Here is a 27,812-nt window from a genome sequence, read left to right as displayed (position 1 = left end):
TGTTTGAAAGATTTTACACAATTCCAATTTATGTTCAATAAATTTTTCTTTTTTTCTTTTCTTTTCTTTTCTTTTCTTTTCTTTTCTTTTTTTTTTTCTTTTTTCTTTTTTCTTTTCTTTTCTTTTCTTTTCTTTTCTTTTCTCTCGATAGTGTCCAGAAATTTGGGAGTGTTGTTTGACTCATTGGTCAGAATGTTAAATCATGCTTTTACCAATTGCGGAATATTGTTGGTATATACGTCCCTCACTTAATTTTGGAGATGCTGAAACTATTATACATGATTTTATAACAGCCTCACACCTCAAAGCTGAGTTAGTGCAACCATACATTCCTGCACAGACTCTCAGATCTAGCAATGATAACTTGCTTGTTGTGCCCAAGTATAAACTCTCTACGGTGGGCGGTAGGGCTTTCTGTATTATAGGCCCTAAGCTATGGAATAAGCTGCCCCATAATATCTGTGCTGCCTCCTCTCTCCAGACCTTTAAATCTCAACTTAAAACTCATCTATTCACTTTGTTCTCTAAATAACTCATTTACGTAACTCTCTGCTTCTCAATTTCTCAACTTTTGTCTGTATGATATATGACCACCTTCTTGACATAACTGATGTTCATCATATGATTTCATGACCTCTTGTTGTTAATTAACTGTAATTCTTTGTTGACAACACCAGTCCTGTTTGCCTGAATGTCCCCTCTGATTGTCTGGTGCATTTTGTTTGCCAATTGCTTGTATTATTTTGTAAAGCATCATTGGGTTCTTGAAAGGCACTATAAAAATACAACATATTATTATTATTTTCTTTTTTTTCTTTTTTTGTAATAAATTTTTATGTTAAATCAGTAAAATAGTATGGAAATTATATTTCACTACTGTGTACTGCAACTACCCACACTACATAATGTTAATATGTATATAAATTGTGACCCTGACTGTGAAAACCTAAAATCATCCTTCATAAGGTAAAGACCATACTTTGATATCTTTAATACTGACTGAGTAAGGCCATGTCAGAGGTCGAAATCATAGTGAAATAATGGTTGAAATCAAACTTTGATGCTTGTTATCTCATAATTAGATTCTGAGACTTTAGCCTGGATTTCACAGACAGGTTCGCAATTATTAATTTTATTGCAGTGTTCATGTTGTTGCTATGTTTTTTTTCTTTCTTAAAAGATCTAAAGATACTTCTCAAATTATTATTATAATAATTATTAATTTTACTTATCAAGTTAATAAAATTGTAAAATAATTTCTTTGTCTTTTTGCATAAGATAAGAGAACTCGGCTAAGTTACTGTAATGAAGAATCGCCTGTAACTGTTGTGTATTATGTATCATGTCAGTGCCGCGGCGTGGCGCCTCCTGGCGGTGGAACGCGGAACTGGAGGAATCTGTAAACGTGTGCCATAGTCTCTCCGTGCATTGTCTTCGCAAACAGTCAGTCCTGGAGCGCCTTCATGCCGATGAGAGCTGCTCCAGCACCACTCCCGTGTTCACGTACATTTGGCGCCGAGCGTGAGCAAAATGGAAGTTGAATGGCTGGCAAACGGAGTTGTTTAGTGCGCCTCACGGGGACAAGAATGTCCCAGAAAAGGGACGTGAACTCTTACCCAGATGGGTACAGGGTCCTCAATAGCAGTGAACTACAGGAGCTCCTACAAGATGAAGAAAAAATGAATCAGATCGTGCGACTCAGTGAAAAGGTATTTCTTCCGTCCACACACACACACACACACAGTTTGGACCATTAACAGGCTGTTTCTTTGCATGCTTGTCATTTTTCTCTGATCAACTGTTGTACAAACTGTGCGGTAGATTATTCCATTCACACATTAAACCATTAAATCGTGTGGTTTGTGTAGCGTGTTCTATGCATTACACGCCGTCACATACATCGTGTACCGTATACAGCGCTGCAGACCATTGCACTGCAGGCGTACTACAAAGACTCATTTACTTGATAAAATAATGTTTTGTACATACAATATTTCTTAAGGGAACAGTTTCCCAAATATTTACCGTCAACATTAAAGTTTTTGCATTAAAAGTAAATAAAGAATTAAACTATTTTAATAATATGCTGCTTCACATATTAACATAATTTCCTATTACAGCTTTGCCAGTGTACAAAAGTATTGACAAAAATGCTATTTTCCCTCCCTTGATATAAAAACCAGTTTTAATGCGGAATACTTGATTCTGATTGGTCAATCGGATCATTAAGCAGTGAAATATTTTCATACATTATACTGACTGACTGCTCTACTGCATATATCAGTGTTGTGTAAACCGCAACATACCAGCACTACAGAAAGTGATTAATAATTACTATTGTTATATTGTTGCAGTGTTCATGTTGATGCTCTCTCTCTCTAATTGGACTTATTTTTTCTTAATAGATGTAATGGACTGTTTTTGTTAGCTGAAGCTTTAGACTAAACTAATTCTCAGATTCTTTCTAAAACTCTTATATTTAATGTCCATTAATTTATATTATGTATAGATCCCCCTCCCCCCATATAGACTGTGAGAGTCGCAATAATGAGCGGCTGACTACACCATTGTAATGCAGTCAGTCTTCATTGTATTCTATTCCTATAAATGCATTTGAAATGCATTTTGTATGGGTGTAATATTTTCTGGCTCACCATGTTTAGGCTATAAAATCTCTCTCTCAGATTATTGTGTATTGAAACACAGCGAGGTTGTATGAGAGCCCTTAAGGTGCATCATTAATTTTCAGCTTAGAAAATCGTTTCTCATTTGGGACTGATCCGGTGTCACTGTATATGACATTTGAGACTTAAATTGCTGTAGCCTGATACCAGATCCCTGCATGCCTACAGGAAGCCTGAGCGTGTTTTTTGAAATATAAGGATAAATATGTTTGCACTATGTCATAAAAACAACCTCAGTCTTCATAAAATATGATATACACATCATATACAGTACATTATACTCATAAATGAAAGGAATAGTTCCTTATGTCATGCTAAACTTGACTTTATTTTATTTGTGGACACACAACAGGAGATGCCCTGGCTGCTCTTTTAAGCAACGGTGAAAGTGAAAGAGGACCGAGGGTGTCACGCTTAGAAAATGACAAAAATTGTATCAAACATAAAGTCTGTAGAGGAGAAACAGAGCAAAACTAAAGCTAGTATTCTTAAATCTCATACTTGCATATGTTCAGACTTGCATCACAATTGTTCACGAGATGACTCGTGAGAACCAATAGAGGCATCACTGACTTTAAACGTATATGACACATTAAAAAAGAAAGATTTTCCAGAAAGCCATCATTTAGCTTCAGAAGATTATATGGCACAACATTCATGGTCATTGTCATTTTCAGTGCTTTTTGGTTATTTATGAAACTTGACAGCCTCTTTCACTTTCAATGTATGTAAAAGAGCAGCCAGAACATTCTTTTAAATTTCTCCTTATGTGTTTAACAGAAAGGGAAAAAAAAAAAAAAAAATCATAGAGGTTTGGAATGACATGTTTGAATTATGAACAATCAGTGTTATTTTACTATTATTTATGTGATGATAAAGTAGTTATTATTTTGAAAAATTAACCTTTTTTTATATTTTCAGTTTTATTTCTAGCAAACTATTAATTTTTAGCTTTAATATATATATATATATATATATATACACAGTGGGGCAAAAAAGTATTTAGTCAGCCACCAATTGTGCAAGTTCTCCCACTTAAAAAGATGAGAGAGGCCTGTAATTTTCATCATAGGTATACCTCAACTATGAGAGACAAAATGAGAAAAAAATAAATAAATAAAAACACCAGGCGGTGTGTTTGGGATCACTGTCATGCTGAAAGACCCAGCCACGTTTCTTCAATAATGAAGCTGATGGAAGGAGGTTTTCACTCAAAATCTGACGATACATGGCCCCATTCATTCTTTCGTTTACACGGATCAGTCGTCCTGGTCCCTTTGCAGAAAAACAGCCCCAAAGCATGATGTTTCCACCCCCATGCTTCACAGTAGGTATGGTGTTCTTTGGATGCAACTCAGCATTCTTTCTCCTCCAAACACGACAAGTTGAGTTTTTACCAAAAGTAATATTTTGGTTTCATCTGACCATATGACATTCTCCCAATCCTCTTCTGGATCATCCAAATGCTCTCTAGCAAACTTCAGACGGGCGGACATGTACTGGCTTAAGCAGGGGACACGCCTGGCGCTGCAGGATTTGAGGCCTTTGTTACTTTGGTCCCAGCTCTCTGCAGGTCATTCACTAGGTCCCCGTGTGGTTCTGGGATTTTTGCTCACAGTTCTTGTGATCATTTTGACCCCACGGGTGAGATCTTGCGTGGAGCCCCAGATCGAGGAGATTATCAGTGGTCTTGTATGTCTTCCATTTTCTAATAATTGCTCCCACAGTTGATTTCTTCACACCAAGCTGCTTACCTATTGCAGATTCAGTCTTCCCAGCCTGGTGCAGGTCTACAATTTTGTTTCTGGTGTCCTTTGACAGCTCTTTGGTCTTAGCCATGGTGGAGTTTGGAGTTGGACTGTTTGAGGTTGTGGACAGGTGTCTTTTATACTGATAACGAGTTCAAACAGATGCCATTAATACAGGTAACGAGTGGAGGACAGAGGAGCCTCTTAAAGAAGAAGTTACAGGTCTGTGAGAGCCAGAAATCTTGCTTGTTTGTAGGTGACCAAATACTTATTTTACCGAGGAATTTACCAATTAATTCTTTAAAAATCCTACAATGTGATTTTCTGGATTTTTTTCTCATTTTGTCTCTCATAGTTGAGGTATACCTATGATGAAAATTACAGGCCTCTCTCATCTTTTTAAGTGGGAGAACTTGCACAATTGGTGGCTGACTAAATACTTTTTTGCCCCACTGTGTGTGTGTGTATATATATATATATATATATATATTGTTTCAGTTTTATTTAATCATTATTTAAATTACCAGAAACAGTTTTTAGTAGTTTAGTTTTGGTTAACAATAACAACCTTAGACAGAATTAGATTTTTAATTTATTTAAATTTAATTATTTGATTTGTCCCCTAAACTGAGCAGTGTTGCCACATTAGATGGGTTACAGATGGTCAATGTGTTTTTAACAGCAGAGGCTTGTGGTAAAAATAAGAATTATACCAACACAAATAACTGCAAATACAGATGCAGCCTCTGTATACAGCATCTTATGGATTGATGGTCTTTATTGATGGCTGTGCACGAGAGTTATGCGCTGGGGTTGTAGAGGTCAAACTCCTAACGACTTGTGATCGGTGAGGCCCATCACTATTCCCATCACAAACAGGTCAATTCATTAACACACCAAGGTCTCCAAGGGCAACCGCAATGAAAGGGTCACAGTGGTCTAGTGCTCTGGATACAGTTATTGCTCTTGTATGCGTGAGCGTCATTCCCTAACAAGGGATTGTGGTGTTTTTACTAAATGGAAAAGGCTCTGTAATACCCAGGCTGTGCTCTTTCCTATGAATAGCAATGAGACGGCTTTTATGGTTAACTTTATGTGCTCATTAATGATACAGAGGAGAGAATCAGACTTACTCCTTGAATTCATCAGTAACAGCAGCTCTTTGGTCATTCATGGTTTATTGACCAAGCCAGACTATCTCGGACTAAACAGATGGTCTTAATGTACTGTGCCTATGCTGCATGCCTAATGTACAGCCATCATTAATCATATAGATTCTTGTCTTGTCTTTTCTGTTTTGTATTGCTTACATGTTGAAAACAACTACATCTTAAGCTTGGATGTTGAATCTCATTGTTGCAACCGAAGGTGTGAGTTTGGGGAGAAGCTGTCTGTTTGTCATTCAGTGGCAGCGTGCAAGGAATATATATATATATATATATTCGCGTTTATATTTGCAGCAGCTAAATACACCACTGTTTGAATGTTTGGGGTTAGGATTTTTTATAAAGCGAATTATACTTTTATTCTGCATAGATGCATTAAATTTATTAAAAGTGACAGTAACAACATTTATAAACTTACAAAAGATTTCCATTTCAAATAAATGCTGTTGTGAACTTTCTATTTATAAACTATTTATCATAAATATACAGTGTGTACTGTATATATATATATTTTTCTTTTTTTTGAGCACAAAATCAGCATATTAGAATAATAATAGAAGGATGATGTGAGACCAAAGACTGGAGTAATAGAGAAAAATTTGAGACATTTTTAATTCTTGAAATACTTCACAATATTACTATTTTTAACCCCAAACTTTTGACCAGTGGTGTATATTTTAGTGGTACTTTAAAAACATTTAAAGTGGTACTTTAAAAACACAAGTCATTTTGGCCAAAGAAACATTACGAACGGGCACAATAAGAAAGGATCAGCCATTGCAGAAAAGCAGCAATTTGTGAATCAGTTGTTCTTTTGAATTCTTTTTTACTGAATTGATTCATTCACAAGACTGATTCACAATTCATGATACTTTTATGGTGCTTTAGTGTCATTGAAATTTACAGTCCCCATTCATTCTTAACAAACAGTTTCTTTCTCTGTTCTTTGAAAGAAAGAAAGTCATACAGGTTTAGAATGACATGAGGATGCGTAAATAATGACAGAAGTTTCACTTTATTTTGAGTGAACTATTTCTGTACGGTATTTTCCAGTTTGTGACTGTAGCCATTTGCATTGTTATATTTGTTTTATGACCATTGTATCATCCAGCCCACATGGTCTCCAGAGGACTTGCATCTGCACAGTGTAAACAGACATACAGGCAGCTGCAAGCGGATATGGATAGTCTGTGTCAATTCCTGTTTAGGGAAAATGCTCTCTGTAGGTCCAGGAGTTTTACTTTTTGCATTAAACAGCAAGAGAGAGAGAGGAAATGGGCAAAGAACAGAGATACTGGAGAAACATGCGCCAAAGACCCTGCTGTTTCCCTCCGCATTCAGAATGTTCATTATCCAACCACAAGTGTGAAAGACATGCACACCAGCAGGGGCTGGACTGGACAGTTATTGGCTCTGGGTGACTTATGACGCATGCGGCAGACTCAGCACTATGGAATACTAAGAACCAGAGAGGGAAAGAGCCTCAGGACTCGCTCAGATGTTCCTCTGAAGTATGCCCCAGTAACTAAAAGATTGATCATGGCCCTGTGAAATGTGAAAGAGCATGTGTCTTAGCTGTCTTTGTGGTATGAAGCGCTATAAACTCGCCAAGATAAACCACATCCTTTCCTGGAGTTGCAAATGCTCAGATGAATTTGTCTTAGGTGACAAACTGCATAAAGTTTTAAAGAGATGCTCCAGACGCTTTATTAGCTGTGTTCTAAAAGCTGTGTAGAAACAATTTACACTCAGAAAGTGCTAGAGAATTCTGCATTTAGGTGTGAAGAAATGTCAAACACTGAATTAAAAGTGATATTTGAAAGACTTTACGCAAGTTGCCGGAATGACGAGGACTAAAAGAAAGCTCTGGGTTCAGTGGTTTCATGAATCAATAAAACATATTTGTATGTATATTTTATTTTGATGTTAATTGGAGTATAGTTACAAGCTGGCAACATAATTGAAACCTCTGAAATCAGTTGTGAGGTGAGTCTCCTGTGTGCTTCACATGAACACCGCTGTCTGTTTAATCAAGTGTTCTAAATCAGTCACGGGAGGTTCCATTTCAATTAGGATTCTACCTTAGAAGGCAGCTGTCTGTACAGGGCTATTGTGTCATTCTGTTTCATATTTGGATAGTTTTACTTTTTTAATTGTAAAATTCATTTAACAAACAACTGGTGCATTAAAAAAGACAAACCAACACCCACAAATACACTGTGAAATCAAACTGTGGTCTGTGGTCATTTGCATAGTGTACTTCTAAATGCACTTTTAGTAGATATTAAAATGTACTTTCCATCTCAGTGTTGCTGTTGTTTATTAGAATAAAACTATTAAAAATGGTTTAGTTGTTGAGAAATAAAAAACAAAACAAAAAGGAAAAATGTTGTCTTGAATAACTGAAATAAAACAAGTTCTAGTTGAATTACTAAAACTAAACGTAAATTCAAATATATGATGAAAGCACATAAAATTACTAAAAAGATTGAAATGAAAACTAAAAATATAGGTTAAATATTATATAAAGTCATAATAATTCAAAAATATTAATAAATAATAATAGTATATACATAACACTAAAACAACACTGACTCATAATAATCCCCCCTAATACCGCCTGCTACTGACAATCATTGTTCTTGTCTGTGACGTAACTGAAGCCTTTTAGCTCTAAATGGAAGAAGCTTTTGATGTCTTGTCATAAGTCCTGAAAGTGTGACCAAAAAAGAAAGAGTTAAAAGCTGCTGTTGTCCTATATTTTATTTTTTTATCTAAACTTCTAACAGTTATGCATATTTAGCACAGCATGCTTTGGGATATGTTGCTCATTTTTAAAGAAAGAGATAAATATTCATGATTTGACCTCCATGTGTAGTTAAAAAAGATGACATGAATACCGAGTCCCGCTGAGCAGGCATAATTGTTAGGCAGAGCATCAGAGTGAGTGTAATTTCTGGGTGTTGAGTGCAAATGGATTAGGTTTGCAGGAGAGATAAGAAGAACGTCGTCGCAGCTGAAGCCACACTTTGGATTATGAGTGAGAACTGTAGGAAAATCTATGACAACCCATATCCAATTCATTAACCAAGCCATTTATCATCTTGTCTAGATCCTCAAAATGGCTCTGTAGGAATTTAAACAATCCTTCACTGATCATACCCTCATTTAGTGGTCGACAACATCTGTATCGTCTTTAAATAGATTCCGAAACGTCAAGTGGAAAGATAGTGTGCTCTTTGTTTGCTGTGAAACCATGGAAATGCTTGCCTCGTCGGAGTGGCCTGCAGTAATGTGAAACAGTTAATGAAAGCTGAGAGCTTGTAGTCCTATGCTTGGTCAGGTCATAAAAAAGTAACATCTATCAAGCTTAATTTGTGCTGTTAATTGCACCATATGATTTGCTCAAGTAGGCCAGGTTCTTGGATTTATGTCCATTATCAAAAGATCATAGCCTTAACTCTATTCCTAATTCTAACCATAGCCAACCCCTAAAACCAAAGACAAATAGTAGGAAACTAAACCCTAGTATGCAGGCATGAATGCTTTGGCCACCGCATCAAGTGGTCCCATTGTACATACTTAACGTTCATTCTTGCATAGCGGTAACACACTTTAGTACTCAAAGGAGCGATATAGTTGAAAACTGACCATAGAAAAGACATATTACGCTAATGGCCGGAACAGAATGCCTCAGAATGCTGAGAATGCAATGCATATTGTACCTCAGATGGTGTTGACGCATTAGATGATTCATAGACTTGCATAGAATATGTTTTAGGCCTAACCAAGGAGGTCTATAACACCTGGTTTGAGCTATCCATTAGCATTCCTCTTCATCTCAGTGGCAGTTATTTGGACGTATGTGATTTGATTTGTCATATTTTGCTAATGGTTGCTCAGTTCTGCAGCCAATTTTGAGCCAATTATCTGAGCTATGAAAAATGCTAAACTCTTACTGTAAAAACAATAGTTCTCAAATGAGTTTTTTTCTGCAGCAATGCCATAGAAGAATAATTTTTGGCTTCCCCAAGTAACCTTTCAGTGATCAGTTCTTCAAAGAATATATATATATATTTTTTCCTGAAAGAACAATTCAATAGAACTAAAAACCTTCTTCCACTATAAAAACCCTTCGTGCAATGTTCTTCATAGAACCATGGATGCTAATAAAGAACCTTTATTTTTAAGAGTGTGTATATCGCTAATTATTTATGTAGTGACATGAGACTTGATTGGCTGATGACACACTGTTTCGAACCCTTCATTAGTGAGTCCAACTCACTTTGGCTCATTTGGAGCTTTTGTTCAGGAACCTGGCATGTTTTCTCTCTTAGTTTGGTTTGTTTAGGCATATATGAACACGGCAATCATGGTCGGATCCGCTCCAAACCAATTGGTCCAAGATTGGCTGAACAATGTGGTCTCGGCCTGATTGGAAGCTATGGAGTGGTTTGGTTGTGGTAAGAAAACAATCCAACCCAATGGACAAGTGATCCAAGCTGTATCATAATTCATAATGTGAAATATGTTACAACAATGTCTGATTCTGTGGGTGAGCACATTACATATCCAAAGAGAGCCATTCATCTTAAAATGTTGTGTAATTGCAATTCTCTGAAACAGGTGCATTGCAAGAATGCTTCCCACGACAAAATCTTGATACTATTAGCATAATCCCAGAGCATAGAGGTGCACTCTGAGACACATGAGAGGACGGTTTTATTCACATATGATTTGCATAAACACATTATGGTACGCTTTGAAATGTTGCCAAATGGAACCAAGAAGAAAATGCTAAATTGTAATTATTTAAGTCCCTGTTTCAGAACAAAGCCAACAATCTAATGGTCTGGAAATGCTTTTTGTGACTATACAAGTCCATTTGAATTGGGCATAGGTAAAATATATAAATTAAATATATTTACTTGCATATAAATATATTTACTTGGTTCCCTAAAGAACCTTTCATTGAACAGTTTTTTAAAAACTCCTTTTTTACATTTTAATAATTCAAATAACCTTTTTCTTTTTTTTTGTGTAATGGAAAGGTTCTATACCATTGATTCCAATAAAGAACTCTTATTTTTAAGAGTGTACTGGTGCAAAACCCAGAAAAACTTTGGGCCAAACCCCAAACCTTGGGCCTAAATGTAGTTTTCACCCCAAAAGAATTGAATGGCGACAAACTGGGACAGCACAGACATTTCATGTGTTTGCATTTTACTCTTCACGGCTTCATTCGTCATGCAGAACTGATGTGTGTAATTTGCAATCATTTAGCATTATGTGATCAAAAAACAGCTTGACGTTTTCCATCTGCGTTTGATGAGGGATTAGTTCTGAACATTTACATTGCTTAGACTGTATATAATATTCCTTTAATTAGAAAATGATTATCTGCTCATTCTGTGCTCTGCCATTCTGGAGAAGTTGTCTCTGAGGAGAAACATTCAATCGTCACCCACTCTCTTGAGGCGTTGATGGAACATCCCCATCATGTAAACAGCAATTATGTTGAGAGTTGAATCAAGCAATTGACCTTAAAAATTAGAGGTTTGAAGTTGTTTCCCAACAAAAAGAACCTCACATAACCTTAACTACGTTTTGATCACGTATGCTGTTTTGAGTTATTCTAAGCAGCTCAAGTATTCCAGATTCGTCGTCTTCAGAAGATGATGGCTTGATCAAACGGGACTGCCGTTCTCACATTCGCCCTTAGCTAGATGGATCTTGTAATAGATGTGCCACCAGTGGGAACATCAGCGCCTTGTTTTGGGGGGTCTCACACAGCATTAAGAAGGAAGGCGAAATTCTCATATTCGTTGAGCAAATGAATCATTAATCCTCTTATATGCTCGACTAAGCACGCTCAGTCTTCATAATGTTCCCCAAGTTTTGAAATGCATAAAACTGGCAGTTAATATTCACAGCAGCAACAGAAGAAGAAAAATCAAGTTGTGTTATGACCCAAACCATCACTTACAGTAAAAGTAGGGGTCTGTGGTTTCGACTGATGTCTGGGCCTTTGCGAATGCTTTCCATGAGGACATTGGTTTGGACGTGGCTCTGCTTTTCCCTCCATGGTTAGAGAATGGTCTTGGGCCGTGTCATGCAGGATGGTCAGAGCGAATAATGGCACTTTTTTTCAGGAACATGTGGACAGATTGGTCCAGCAGCCATTCCAGCAGGATTATTTCAGCATGGGACTTTGTTTTATTGTACTCAAGCAACGCATGGTAGACTGAGGCGGTTGGTTAATCGAGCATTGTCTTCATTGCCGCTCCAGGCTATGTCCCCTTTTCAACGGCAAATCACTGGAAGAATGCTCATTCGCTCTCATCTGGAAATCATCAACTTGCTTTTATAGAAATATAGTTGAATGTCAATATTTAGTGTCGTTCGGACTGAATGAACTTGTGGTGAGTGAAGGCTTTACCTCCAACATGCTCTGTTGCTGTTTCTGATGCCATCCTGTATTGCTTGTGGTTGACCTTGAGCCGTAAGCCTTCCTGTCACAGTTATGAATTGGGCCTTGAGAGAAAATCACTACTATTATATGAATTAAGCAGAATCTTAAGAACTGGTTATTGATATTCATTTTTCAATTCACAAGCCCTCAATTCGAATGACTACCAAAATTGATTCACTTGTGATTCTTCTGATACATTTAACTTGTATGAAAGAAATTCTCTCAGCTACTGCTATAAATTATACAGGGATCCTTTCTAACTTATAAGCTAGTAGGAAAAAGTTAAGAGAAAAAAGGTAAGAAAAAATATTGTAAAAAATTAACAGCATGGCCCAAACTCTGCTCACTTCATATAATTTTGCAGATTTAATGATGAACATACCCCAAAAATAAAGTTTAAAGGGGTCATATAATGCTATATCCACTTTTACAAGTTGATTGTACTGAAATGTGTGTTGGCAGTGCCTGTACACAACCATCCTATAATGATAAAAATCCATCCAGTGTTTTTTTTTTTTTTAATCTCCTAATATGTTTTCCCCTGTCTCAAATGGAGCTGTTGGTCTTGTGACGTCACAAGATCGGAGGCCCCTCCCACGATAGTTTGATTGACAGCAGCATTTTAGCACAGACTGCACTGGTGTCTTACCTCAGACCCGCCCTGAGTGAGCTGTCATCAGCTGTTTCACCGCCGGAGCAGATGTAGACAAGAATGGCTCTTAAGCGATTGAGGTGTTTTGTTGTTGGGTGTAATAATGAACATAGCAGTAGTCATTTACTCCCGTCATCTGAGCGGCTGAAGAGTATTAGGTTTGGTTCTGAAGGGAATGTGCCCTCCATTTACCTAAATGTTTCTATGTTTGCACGAATCATTCTTGATCCAGCTTCACCTCCAGAAAAAGTGAGTACAAGGTTTTTTAAATGAATCTTTGCAAATGGCCTTTCCTAATAATGTGTTAATTAGCAAGTTTCAGATGAATGCGGCTAAAGTAAACAGTCCCTCAGAGAGCAGCTCGGAAGAGAGGGGCGGAGTCAGCAGAGCTCATTAACATTTAAAGGATGACACAATACGCTTGCTCTGACAAGAGCGGTTTTTGACCGGGTGAAAAAGGTGTTTTTTACACTATCAATGAGAAATTTTAACCAAACTATGTTACAGACCTTTCATTAAGACCCTAAATTATAATATCAACTTGTGGAAAATTGGCATTATATGAGTCCTTTAAAGTAAGCTTTCATTTGAATTTCCAGTGCAAAAAAAAATTATAGTTGTGAGAAAGACTGTATGTTATACTGTAATATAAAACACTTTCCATCCAACCTGTAACATTTTAAAATAAATTAGTATACTATCACTGAAAGTAATGATGGTGTGATTCTGTAAGAAGTTAATTCAGTGAAGGAGCCACCAGACTAATTGAAATGGTCATTCTCCTGAGTCTTTTTAAAGGATTGAATGACTTCTTTTTTTAATCGAACTGTACTCCTTGTGCAGTGTTTTTTATTCACTAAAACGTACCGGTTCATAATTTGTTCATGAATTAGATTACTTTTGCTATGCTGTATGTTTTCATTTACTAAAAAAGAACCAGTTGTTTTTCCTAGCCTTAAATCTTAGTAAACTCAACTAAATGCTAAATGTCTTTGTTCACACAGATGTGGGCCCTTGCCCAAGCCATATAGCCAGTTCTCACTGTTCTCATGAAACATAAGGAGCTTTTCTCTACAAATCAAACACATTAGCTAAAGTCCTCAGTCACGTTAGTGTAAAACTGAAGGCTATTATTTTCTCTTTTTTTTTTTTGATTTCCTACAATCTCTCTTGGACACGTTCATGGATTCTGTGCCTGGCATAATAACCTAACCTCATATGACCCTGAGGAATTTGATGTATTAAGTTGCATTATTCACACTCACTCTGTACAGCTCATAAGTCCCGAATAAAATTTCAAGTTCTCTGTGTTCTTGCATTCCTGACGTCTGCGGTTTGACCTTGACGGCCATCTTGTTTGAGGAGCTGCATTCTTAACAGCATCTACACTGGATTACATTGAAACAAAGGTTCATCTACTCCTAATGAGCAAAAAAAAAAAAAAAAAAGCTCAGTTGTGAAACGTGCTCATTCAATATGCAGAAAGAAAAAGACTAATACTTTGCCCTAATTAAACGCTATGTGATAAAACCACAAGCAATACAAGCATTCGCTTATAGCTATCTCTTTTAAATCTGATGCAGCTGTAACAAGCAACAGGACATCCTGTTGTGGAGAACCGTGCTAGCATGCTAGCAAGATGTTAGAACATGTTAGAAACAGGCTAGCAACAAGCTAAAACATGTTAATCTAATAGAGTATAATAGAGTATATCGCACTAGCAACACTAAGTAACAATGATAACAAACTTCACTAATCTAGTTTTCGTATAATAATTTTTTACTTCAGTATTTACAGATATTTAATAGAGGAAACAACATATCGACTTTATAATATCACATTTCCTATTTTTCACGCAGTAAATGTACACAGTACATAAGAAATGAACTTAAATGTCCCTGTAATACTCATCACCGATTAACACATCTCTGGCTTTCTTTAGATTGTAGAATTGATTGATTGGTGTTAGATGGTATTAAAGATGATCAGCCTTCGTTTTCTGTTTTTTTGAGTGATGAATAACTGAAATTTGTGTTCAGTTCCAGGAGCTCCAGCTGGACAGGGAAACCTTGTTAGTAACCAATCGGAGTCTTGCAGAAGAGAGCCTCTCACATCGCCCTCACCTTCAAAACGGCAAGCGGCAGTTGGCTGCAAAGTATGAGGAACTGGCAAAACGGACCGCTGCCTGCAGGGAAAAGCAAAGCCGACTTGGTGAGTAGAGGTTTAGGGTTTTGTGTGAGCAATGCTGTGAATGCTAATTGCACCAAGCATTTCTCATTTTCCTCATGATTCAATGTACATTGTTTTGTTTGCTTCTTATATTAACTATATCTAGGGCTAGGCAAGAAATCCATATCAATATTTATCAGAAAAAATAAGTCCATAATATCGATCGTCTCGTCTCGCTCCACATGAATTGAATCTCTTCAGAGCTGATTGTTCGCTTCATGATTTCATTTGATGGAAGCTACTAGCAATTACAGACTGAGACTCAAAGGTCTTTGTGACAAACCGCCAAAATAAAAGTTTGGTGTAATCTGAAGAATAATGACAGAAATATATTACTATTGTATACAATTCTACAAGTAATAATAACAGCAACAATACAATTTATTAAAATGTTACATTGAATTAGTAGTGCAGCACATAAATTCCTGACATTACACACCATTTTAAATGGTTCATTTAAATCATAAAACACAGTATCCAGAGAGGGGAAAAAAATAAACAAATATAGAATTTGGGGGGAAAAATCAAATGGATTTCAAAGATTACTCTGTCACACTTTATTTTAAGGTCCAATTCTCATGATTAACAAACCATTTACTACGACTTTTGCCTCAAACTCCTAATTTGCTGCTTATTAATAGATAGTAAGGTAGTTGTTAATTTTAGGTATTGGGTAGGATTAGGGATGTAGAATATGGTCATGCAGAATATGAGCTTTATAAACAGCTAATATGTTAATAATAGGCATGCTAACAAGCAACTAGCTAATGGAGAGAATGTTACCGATTACTCTGTGGAAATTACTTTTAAACAAACACATTCTTTTTAAATCCATTGTTGTAAAACATGCAAAATGCATTTACATCCACAATAATGGTATGAAATGAATATTGATATTGAACAATATGAAAAAATTGGATTTTTGGCTATATCGCCCAGCCCAATCTATACCATAGTAGGCCTATATAATAGTTAGTTCCGGTCCTCTAATCTGATTAGGCATGCAGCAAGGAAAAAGCAGGACGTGGGAAAACCAAGAGTTGATCTGGAGTGGTTTGATTACAGAACTGCTTTATCCACACACTCTGGCCCACCCTTCCTTTTTTTTTAACCTCTACCTGATTTTTGTGTTGCTTCTCTGGTTAGGTTGTGTTTAAAATGTGACCTAAAAGTGTCAGGACAGAGAACGTCTTTCAGGGAAAAATTATTCTGTGCTCCTCCCCTATTAATGCAATGTTAGACACGTTAATTTAAGCATGTCGCTAATCTGATGACCGATATCTGATGATACGCCGGCTGTTGACTGCGCAGTTCAAGAATAGCATGGGGACACTGCTGTCGTGTGCTTCTGGTGGTAATATTTCAATATCACCAGGCAACATTGTTCCATAATAACACACCCTGACGTCCGGAGCTCCTCAATTATTCAGAGCGAGAACGGTTGACATGCTGACCTATGCTTGGATTGTTGATCCATCCAGCTGTGATCTCCAGCCCTGGAACAGCGTTACCTTCAGTCGCCCCCTTACCAGGGTTGAGTGTAGCGGTCAGGTCCAAAAGGGGTAGTCTGGGGCCACAAGGTCCCCACCTGGCTTCCCCACCTCTTTTCAACACCAGTCCAGGAATAACTGCCCTCATCTGGTTTAGACGTACTTAAGTTGCTCAGGTTTCACTTCCCTAACAGTTCCTCATGGGTTCACAGTGACTTGTTTTCCTTTTTCTCTCAGCGTGGCCAGAATAAGAGAAATATTATTGTGTTCTTCTACTGCCTTCCTCTCTTGGCTGAACGCTCAGCATGATAGTTTCTCACGCCCCATCTTTTTTATTGGCCCACTGACATGACATGCCGATTATCAGCTTGTACAACAGAGAGCTTGTGGGTTAGAAATCAGTTCTTTTGTTATTGTTTTCTTTATTATTTTAGGCTTCAGAGTTCATAACGGTACATGGTCAGGATTTGAGCATTGACTCCTTTCAGTGGTTAAATAGTCACGGTATTCTAAATGTTTATTAAACCAAGGAAAATAAATTGGAGGAAAATAATTTCGACTTGAGCTTTCTGTCAGTTTGTAAAAACAAACAAAAACATGTTTATAGTAAGGCACTTACAATGGAAGGCTGTTGGGCAATTGTACTGGAGGTTTTAAATGCAGAAATGTAGTTAAATTATTCATTAAATAGAGTATATGTGAACTTGGCCTTTCAAGGTTTGACTACTTTTCTAGATGGATGAACTTCTGTATAAAGTGTTACCCCGATTCCTGTAGGTAGAATTTGTTCCAGGTAAACTGCTTTATAGATGTATAGATAGTGAAATTCCTTTCTGTTTTGCTTTTACATATATCATGTAGAAGTGAATAAGTTTACAGGGTTATGACATGAAAGATCTCATGCAAACACACAAATCAAGCTAATACATCTGCTCTTTAAAATGATTAAAATATAATCTACTTGGCACAACTGGGTATATGACTCAAAGCACTATTCTTAGCTCTCATTAAAGTGTTAGTTCACCCAAAAATAGTGCTGTCAAACGATTAATTGCATCCAAAATAAAAGTTTTTTTTTTTACATAATAATGTATGTGTACTGTGTAGATTTATTATGTATATATAAACACACACATGGAGTATATATTTTGAAATATTTACATGTGTATATACAGTGGGTAAGGAAAGTATTCAGACCCCCTTAAATTTTTCACTCTTTGTTATATTGCAGCCATTTGCTAAAATCATTTAAGTTCTTTTTTTTTTTTCCTCATTAATGTACACACAGCACCCCATATTGACAGAAAAACACAGAATTGTTGACATTTTTGCAGATTTATTAAAAAAAAGAAAAACTGAAATATCACATGGTCCTAAGTATTCAGACCCTTTGCGCAGTATTTAGTAGAAGCACCCTTTTGATCTAATACAGCCATGAGTCTTTTTGGGAAAGATGCAACAAGTTTTTCACACCTGGATTTGGGGATCCTCTGCCATTCCTCCTTGTAGATCCTCTCCAGTTCTGTCAGGTTGGATGGTAAACATTGGTGGACAGCCATTTTTAGGTCTCTCCAGAGATGCTCAATTGGGTTTAAGTCAGGGCTCTGGCTGGGCCATTCAAGAACAGTCACGGAGTTGTTGTGAAGCCACTCTTCGTTATTTTAGCTGTGTGCTTAGGGTCATTGTCTTGTTGGAAGGTAAACCTTCGCCCAGTCTGAGGTCCTGAGCACTCTGGAGAAGGTTTTCGTCCAGGATATCCCTGTACTTGGCCGCATTCATCTTTCCCTCGATTGCAACCAGTCGTCCTGTCCCTGCAGCTGAAAAACACCCCACAGCATGATGCTGCCACCACCATGCTTCACTGTTGGGACTGTATTGGACAGGTGATGAGCAGTGCCTGGTTTTCTCCACACATACCGCTTAGAATTAAGGCCAAAAAGTTCTATCTTGGTCTCATCAGACCAGAGAATCTTATTTCTCACCATCTTGGAGTCCTTCAGGTGTTTTTTAGCAAACTCCATGCGGGCTTTCATGTGTCTTGCACTGAGGAGAGGCTTCTGTCGGGCCACTCTGTCATAAAGCCCCGACTGGTGGAGGGCTGCAGTGATGGTTGACTTTATACAACTTTCTCCCATCTCCTGACTGCATCTCTGGAGCTCAGCCACAGTGATCTTTGGGTTCTTCTTTACCTCTCTCACCAAGGCTCTTCTCCCCCGATAGCTCAGTTTGGCCGGACGGCCAGCTCTAGGAAGGGTTCTGGTCGTCCCAAACGTCTTCAATTTAAGGATTATGGAGGCTACTGTGCTCTTAGGAACCTTAAGTGCAGCAGAATTTTTTTTTTGTAACCTTGGCCAGATCTGTGCCTTGCCACAATTCTGTCTCTGAGCTCTTCAGGCAGTTCCTTTGACCTCATGATTCTCATTTGCTCTGACATGCACTGTGAGCTGTAAGGTCTTATATAGACAGGTGTGTGGCTTTCCTAATCAAGTCCAATCAGTATAATCAAACACAGCTGGACTCAAATGAAGGTGTAGAACCATCTCAAGGATGATCAGAAGAAATGGACAGCACCTGAGTTAAATATATGAGGGTCACAGCAAAGGGTCTGAATACTTAGGACCATGTGATATTTCAGTTTTTCTTTTTAATAAATCTGCAAAAACAATGATTTTAGCAAATGGCTGCAATATAACAAAGAGTGAAAAATTTAAGGGGGTCTGAATACTTTCCGTACCCACTGTACATTTATATATTTGTATTCATATATTTTATATTATTCATAAATATAAACATAACATTTTTCTTGAATATATACATGCACGTGTTTGTATTTATATATACATAATAAATATACACAGTACACACAAATATATTATGTAAACAAAAACTTTTATTTTGGATGCGATTAATCGCGATTAATCGTTTGACAACACTACCCAAAAATGAAAATTATGTCATTAATTATACTTACCCTCATATTGTTCCAAACCATCACATTATGGTTGAACCGCTGATGTCACATGGACTATTTTGTCGAAGTCCTTACTATCTTTCTGGGTCTTGAACTTCAGTCAGTTGCGTTTCTGTCTATGGAGGGTCAGAAATCTCTCGGAATTCATCAGAAATATCTTAATTTGTGTTCCAAAGATGAACAAAGGTCTTACAGATGACTAATTTATGACAGAATTTGAAAGGTGAACTATCCCTTTAATAAGGATGGCCATTGACCATGGGCCAATGTGAAGGACCAGTGCTCTGTATTTAATATTTTATGTTAATTGATCTTGTGTACTTTGTGCCCTGCAAACTTAAATTTTTGGTTTTCTGTGATGTACTCTACATCGTTGATGCAAATTAGTATAATGATATCTAGATGGTTAAAATAGATTTAAAAAAATGATACATTTCAACATTTAATGAAAAATGTAAATACTTATACTAACAGCAAATATAAAGATACATTACTACAAATAAAAATCGATCATTGTTTTCTGGTGGGCCAGTGAAAATGCTTGCTGCACAAGAACTACTGGCCCAACTTTGTCAACAAGAAAAATTATTGTTTAACTTTGCTTCTCCATCATTTGCTTTCTTAGTGCTGCTATGATCAATTGGAATTGTACTTATATAATTTAAAAGAAGGTTTTTTGGCACATGATTTAACCAGGGTGCAAGATTAATTGTGGAAAGCAAATAGCTATGTGAATGAGACCTATAATGAGCCGAATGACAGTAACTTTAATTAATTAAACCAAATGAGTTTAAGTACCCGTTGATGCTTATTTTAAGGGTATTAAGTGTCTTGGAATGTGGCTGGAATACCACACTCGAAAGTAGTGCAACTGTTTAGTTCGCTTCTCTGTGTGTTTAGGCCTAGTCAAACAACAAGTATCTGTTGTATACACTGATTTTTTTTTTGTTTGCAAAGGAAGCTGCTTAAATGAAGTGGCCCAGCTGGGATCTCAGAGGAAAATTGGAATTCTGGAACTCTGTCTCTGAAATTCTTGCCTCCGCCATCGTTCTTGGCCTGTTCAGTGCACAACCTGCTGTGTGCATAAATGATTTAGGCATGTGGTGGCTGTACAGACTACAAGATTAGCCAGTCGCATTAATTCATGCACAGTCAGGCTGTATATTTCTGCTGTAGCTCACAACATTGGCCCACCCTTTGTTCTTTTGGGCCTGCATTTTAGCCTTAGACCAAAGAGGCTGATATGTATTATTTGTTGACTTTTTTGGCCCCTCCTCACCATTGTGCAGCCCATCTAGTGATGCAGATCCATTTGAAAGGGCTTTTGTTTGAAACCCCACCTCCAGTGCCGTTCAAAGAAAAGGCAGAGATTCATATGATAGTCAGAAAGTCTCAACCGCAGACCCACCCTTTCACCCGAGAGCCCAGCAACGTCTGGGAATCAAAGTCTGAAGGAGGTAGATGAAAAAAGTTGCTGGAGTGAAATGCCAGCAGGAAATTGAACTGTCGTGAGCAGGCAGAGAGGAGGAGGAGACGGTGGGGTTCCTTCAGTGTCCAACAGAGCAACAAAAGATCAGCGGAGATATCTGCTAGTCTGCTTACACGCTCTGACAGAGCTTGTACAGGAAGTTCCCATCTCCATGGCCACATGGGCAAAGATCCACTCAAGAAACGCTGTTTCACAGGACGCTTTTTTTCCTTCGCTCTTGCAGCTGCCGGCGAGTGACGGAAGAAGGGTGGAATGTTCACCTTCCTGTCACCATGTAGCGCACATGTACCAGTGCCTCCAGCTGCAGGCTACAACCGGATGGGTGGGAGAGATCGTTCCCCCAACCCCAAACATCTGATTTTAATTCTCTCAGAGCTGAAAGAAAGAATGAAAAACTGTTGGATTGCTCCATCAGCTGAGACCGGAGTTCTGGCTCGGAGGCTTGCGAGTTATTGCGTAATTCACAGTGGCAGCGGCAGACGTTAGGAGAAGAATTTGGCTCTGGAAGGTGCACTACAAGTTTCTTGGTGGGAATTCAATCTAGCTTGATTATACCACCATGTCGGTTTCACTCCCACTTAGACTTTCCCATTTGCTTCTAATGCTTTTGCCAAATGCGAATGAGCATGACTCAAGATTATTTAAGTCTCCCATTCCTTCTGTTTTTCCTCACATGTGGCCGACGGCACATTCTTGACCTGTAGTTTTTTCTGGAGGGCGACGTGGTGCTGGTACCATCCATCCTGCTTCAAAAGCAAAGAGCACCGTGAGTGCCCTTTTATTGTTAACCCAGCGTGACGACACCGTTTACCCGAGACCCGACCTGCTGACCTTTCACACACACTGCAACCTATCATTGACAGCTCAACACAGAACTTTCACCAAACTGGTTGTCAAACGCTCCACCCTTTACAAAACCCCCTCCACCCCTCCAGAGGGGGGTCAGCCGTCATTGCGAGTGTGAAAAGGGCATCTTTGTCTCAAAGTGCCTGTAAATCACATGGCTAAGATGCATGCTGGGGCAGCTGAAGAGGCCGGGGAACTTTGTGAGAGCGCACTGATGGAGGAGTTGGTAATTAACAGGATGTGAAGTCGCTCTGGCCCTCTCTTAGTGTTTGAATGCAGGGGGCAGTTATCAAAGCTGGATTAGGGCCATTGAGCTACCACACACATGAGGCCTTAATCACTCAGTGGGAGAAAGGGGCCTCTCACAAGCTTTTGAAATCAATCTCCTGAGAATCCAACCCAAACTGGGAACTCCACGCCAAAAGCCCTTAGAAAAAATACACTTGATACATTATGTTGACATTTCTGTGTTTGACTCTTTCACATTGGCTTATGCTCAGTGACATTGAAAGGGAGGGAAAACTTAATGCTCTGCTGAATATTAGGAAAATAGCTCAAATATTTTCATAACAAATACCACTAATAATAAGTATACATTTTCTGTAATATGGTAGAGTTCATTCGCAGTACTATGATATCAGTATTAGACAGTATTATAATATAGGACCGATCTGCTCCTTAATGATACATTTTATAGAAGTATATCTAAAAGCTATATTATTGCATGTGTTTTAGCATGGTAATATAGTTGGAAAGTTGAAAATAACTTTTCTGTTTTAATGTATTTAAGGTATTTGTTCCTTTGATGGCTGAGATGTGCTGCTTAATATTTTTGTGGAAATCATGAAACATGAAACAGCATTTATTCACAGTAGAAACCTTTTGAAATAATAAAAGTCTTTACTATCACTTTTAATCAGTCTTTAACATGTATTAATTGTATGTTAAATGTCTAAAAGTATTAATTTCTTTCAAAAAAGAAAAAAAATGTAGGCCTACTGACCTCAAATTTTTGAACAGTTGTATATTGTTACAAAAGATTTCTATTTTGAATAAATTCTGTTCTTTTAAAGGGGTCATATGACGTTGCTAAAAAGAACATTATTTTGTGTATTTGGTGTAATGCGATGTGTTTATGCGGTTTAAGGTTCAAAAAACACATTATTTTCCACATGCTGTACATTATTGTTGGTCCTCTAAGCCTGGTCCTTTCTGAAGCGCGCCGTTTTTTACAAAGCTCATCGTTCTGAGAAGCGAGGTGTGATTGGTCAGCTATCCAGTGCATTGTGATTGGCCCAAATACCTCAAGGGTGAGACGGAAATGTTATGCCCCTTACCGTATTGTGATGGCGTTTCCTGGCGCAACGTCACAGAAACAATAAAACCGATTACAAACGAGGCATTTGTTGCATCCAGTTGGGACATAATTACTGATTATAATGACTTGTACTGTCTTTTTAAACATTACCATATCTGCATTTGTGATCGGAGAAACGACAAACAACAAGCACTACTCTACACAGCTCAAAACTCGCGTTTGAATAGTCAGTGGCAGATTCTTTAAATATGAAAACATACTTACAGGCTGTGAGTAAGAAGCGCCAGACTGACCTTGCAAAGTTGGAATTGCCCCACTTTATAGAAACAGTCTTTGAGCACAGCTGGCAGGCTACTCCCAGGTTCAGGAAATAGTCCTCTGTAAAATCCACTGCACACACTCGAATATTTGGGCTGAACTGTTCTGGAACAGTGTTGTAAATACAACTTAACCACTGATTTCTAGTTGTGTCCTCTTTTGGAAGCCCTCCACGACACGGCGCCAGCGGCAGCAACAATACTACAGCGAGAATAAAAGTCCCACCCTCTTTCTTTGCGTATACATTTTGGCGGTGTTTTTCAAATCTCCCCACACCGTGACGTAGACATGTGGGGGCGTTTGAATGAGCCGTTTTAGGAGGGCGTGGTCGAGTCTTAACTTTTAAAAAGAATATCTCTTTGGTTTTGAGACTTTAGTCTTTGCAACTTCAGGGATCTCATCTATGCACAAACAGCTTGTAACACTCCAAAGAGAAAGGAAAACTTGAAATCATATCATATGACCCCTTTAAACTTTTTCTTCATCAAAAAATCCTGAAAAAAGTATCACTGTTTCCAAAAAATATTAAGCAGCAGAACTGTTTCCAACATTGGTAATAAATAAGCATATTAGAATGATTTCCGAAGGATCATGAGACACTGAAGACTGGAGTAATGGCTGCTGAAAATTCAGCTTTGCCACCACAGGAATAGATTACATTTTAAAGTATATTAAAATTGAAAACTGTTATTTTAAATTGTTATAATATTTAACAATATAACTGTTTTTTACTGTATTTTTGATCAAATAAATGCAGGCTTGATGAGCACTGACACTTCTGATGACACTTCTTTAAAAAACATCTTACAGATCCCAAAAAACTAAATCTTACTGATCCCAACCTTTTGAACTGTAGTGTATATAAACTTAGTGCCTATTTTTTATTTATTATGAGCCATTTATGGCCATACACAATTGTTGAAAGAAATCATGTTAATTCTGTTTTGAGCATGTTGCGGTTTATTAGAAGAAAACACATGCTGACCTAGCTGTCAAGCCTTTTAATTAAACAAAAAAAGGTCTCCACAGGCACCTGCATCCCTGTGTTTGGGCTTGTGTGGTGTCCTCACATTGTCTGTTTTGACCCGAGGAAAAACCGTACAAAAGCTCTCAACGAGTGCATTCTTCAGAAGGGTGCTGGTGTGCTTTCCCCTCTAATTTTGCATCAGAAGTTTACACTTTAACACAGAATCTTGCAGTGCTGAAGCATTACAGATGTCAGTTCAGTGCTTTAATCAAGGAGAAGTGTGCCCTCATATTGTTCCAAACCTGTATGACTTTCTTCTGGGGAAAGATCATCATTGATTTACGACTTAGTGCAGAAGCCATGGACTGCTTTTATGGTTCTTTTTGACATCTTCACTGTGAACTGTCATGCATTATGATATTTTTATGTAATTATCCTTTTGTGTGCCATGGAAAGAAATTACAGCATACTGATTTTAGAACATCCATGTTGATTTTTTTGCCCAAACTAATCTTTTATACGTGAATACGAGAGGATATGATGTGCAGGCTTTCGCATGCAAACCCACCGGGGTGCGTTAGTCGTCTGAAGTTATTCCTTTCATTCTGATGACAGGAAAGCAGCCGGTGGTATTTATCTGTAAAGACCACAAAAGAACACCCACCGTTCTGTTATTTTGACAGGAAGTGAGGGAGTGTGTGCACACGCTTGCAAAGTAGAGGGCTTTGCAATTTTTCCTGTGCATGTGCTCACACATTAATCAAGTCTATTACAACTAGTTTTGCCAAGAGTTCCATTAAACGAAGCCATTGTGAACTAAACCACGTGGAATAAATTCCAGATAATCAATTATTCCAAATAGTTGTCACTCTTATACTTGTATACCGTCCATCATTGTGGAAGTGTACACCAATTTCTTTATTGAAGGAGAAGGTGAGTTATAGAAAGTGAAAATATTCTTGAATGAATGATGGGAGACCGATCACAGCAATGTGATGACTCGGCAACGCAAACAAAACGTTCGCTAAAGTGTTACATTTCAAGGTGGCTTTACACTGACAGAAGTCCCTGTGTAAATAGCGCTTTCCTTCCATACATATTAATGAGTCCAATCCATTGACATATGACTTGGGTTGACAGGGTGCATTGCCTTGAAAAATGGACTGGTCCACCGGGTCTTGCATGCTAAGTTCTTTTAGCTGTGTTTTCTCATGTATTCGCAATGAACAATTAATCTTCAATCAATCATTCACCAGTCAGCTAATATCTCATGCTTAGAGGCATGCTCATGTATATTTTACTGACATAATAATTAGGGTAATCACCTAGCTGGCGAGATAAGAAATAATTAGGTTTCAGTTCACTTCAAAATGCTTTTGTGGCATGACAAAAATAGATTTATTGATTCTTAACCAATTTTGAGCAAGTAAAATCAAGTTCATTTACATCCTCTGAAAGCTGCACTAACACTGCAATAACAATAATTATAAGTCAGGAGCAGTGTTGCTATTGTTAACTAAAACTGAAACTATTGAAGTGTTTTCATTAATTGAAATAAAACCTATTATTGGAAGCGTTGTTCTGTTTTCTGGAATTCTGTCTTTGTGATTTTGTGTTGTTAGCTTTTGTTTTCGTCACTAATAGCATTGTGGTGTATATTATGTAATGCATAGCAGTGAGTCACATCCATTGACATATGACTCAGATTGACATTGCATTGAAAAAAATGCCTAGTCCACTGGGCCTTGCATGCTAAATTTGTTTTGCTACTCAAGACTTGGAGTATCAAATGATTAATCTATAATTTATCCAACACTCACCATCTTCAGCTAATTTGTCCAGATCAGAGACTCGTGCATATCTTTGTATGTGTCTGTTTTGAGATAATTACCAAGCCAGCAAGATGAATAATCAAGATTTAATTCATTTGAAAATGCTTTATTGCAAACAGTCAATAGTCTTCCTTCCTTGATCTTTGGATAATCTCAATCCTGCTGGAGAACATGATCATCAAGTTTTGTTTAGTACTTTGAGTGTTCCTGAAGGACAAACCTAATACTACAACATTCAAAAAATTCATTTTTTATTATTTTTTATTATTTAATTTAATTTTGGACTCTTGGACTGTATATTATCATTATAAATAAGTGAGAATGTGAGTTTTTGTTGATGCTGACAACTGATTTAATAAGGTTCCCTAGTCAAAAAATAAGTATAGTAATATACTTCAAATCTCATTATATTTAATGAAATAAAAATCCACTTGTTTTTTTGTTGTTGTTTTAGCACAATTGAGTGCACACAAAATATACTGTGTGTGGTAATGTCAGATTAAAAGTTTGAAAGTACTTTTTTAATGTGTTGAGTAACATACTAAAGAACAGTACTTGATTATTATTGCAATGTGTGGTTCAATATTATATTTAAAATTAACATTTAAATGACAAGAAATGATAAATGCTTGTCAGTATTCAGCACTACACTTTAACCATATTTCAAAGACAATAGAATTCATTATGAAATTACATAAAAATAAGTGGTCTACAGTAAGTAGGTACTCTAAAGTGCAGTTAATTGCAGTAAATTTAAACTATAACAAATTTTGATTTAATTGCAATTAACATTTAGTTAAGTGCACGAAACATTCAGTTTTCAGTTAAGTTTTCCAAAATGATGCTAAAATGCACTACTTTTTAACAAGGGTTACCCTGTAAGAAGAAACAGTTTAGACTTTTGGAGAATAAGAATGTTTTTGTTTTACAAATGCTAAGAGGATGGTGAAGTCAGATCTCAAAAGACCTTTGTTTGGAACAAAACGATTGTGTGGACTCAATGAAATCAATTAGCATTATGTATTCATGGAGGGAGGACAGCGCTTTGCTCTGGTTATTGATCTCTGGAGTTCAATCCAGGTGAATGATGATTTTCTTTCTCTGATTGGCCATTCCATTCATGCGCCTAATTGGTTTCAATTCTCAGTTCTTTTCTGCCATTGTTTCCGTTTTCGTTTCACGTGACCACTTCGAGGAGAGGACGGTGATCTGTCATGTCACAACAATGAAAGCGTTGGGTCCTTAGCTTCATATCCATCAAGGGCCATTGTAACTGCGAGATCCCACAAGCCCCGGGTCATATCTCTGGCTCCAGTAGTTTCCTCGCCGTGAAGCGAGCGCCCTGCGGCCCATCTGCATGGTTTCTCCCCAGTATGTAGGTCACCCACAGCTGCTCCCCAAGTGTTTGTTTGGCTGTCTGTCGCCTTCCATTACCGTTTCATGGCGTGGGTCTCCGGGGTCATCCACGTGGTGTGCCACTCCCCCCTTGCTCACGCCGACATGCCTCAGCAGGCACACGGCCTGAACCTACAGATACACGCTAATGCATGTGACATAGTGGGCCTTTGATTATTCATGTTGTGAGAGCGGGGCATGTAGCAGCAGTATTAAAGGCTTTGTTGTGAGTTAT

General features: G+C 37.6%; 1 protein-coding gene across 1 annotated transcript in view; it reads left to right on the top strand.

Moving 5' to 3' along the window:
* Positions 1-1,356: 1,356 nt before the first annotated feature.
* The window catches only part of vps37d (VPS37D subunit of ESCRT-I), a 40,161-nt gene continuing 13,705 nt past the window's right edge, over positions 1,357-27,812 (top strand). The window contains exons 1-2 of the mRNA XM_058776971.1: positions 1,357-1,709; positions 14,762-14,933. Of these exons, the coding sequence (XP_058632954.1) occupies positions 1,542-1,709; positions 14,762-14,933 (340 nt within the window). The 5' untranslated portion in view covers positions 1,357-1,541. The remainder of the gene's footprint in view (positions 1,710-14,761; positions 14,934-27,812) is intronic.

Source organism: Onychostoma macrolepis, chromosome 05 (genome assembly GCF_012432095.1).
Source record: "Onychostoma macrolepis isolate SWU-2019 chromosome 05, ASM1243209v1, whole genome shotgun sequence".
NCBI classification, from domain to species: domain Eukaryota; kingdom Metazoa; phylum Chordata; class Actinopteri; order Cypriniformes; family Cyprinidae; genus Onychostoma; species Onychostoma macrolepis.
The sequence above is the reverse complement of the archived record's forward strand: the minus strand, read 5'-3'. Positions and strand labels throughout refer to the sequence as shown.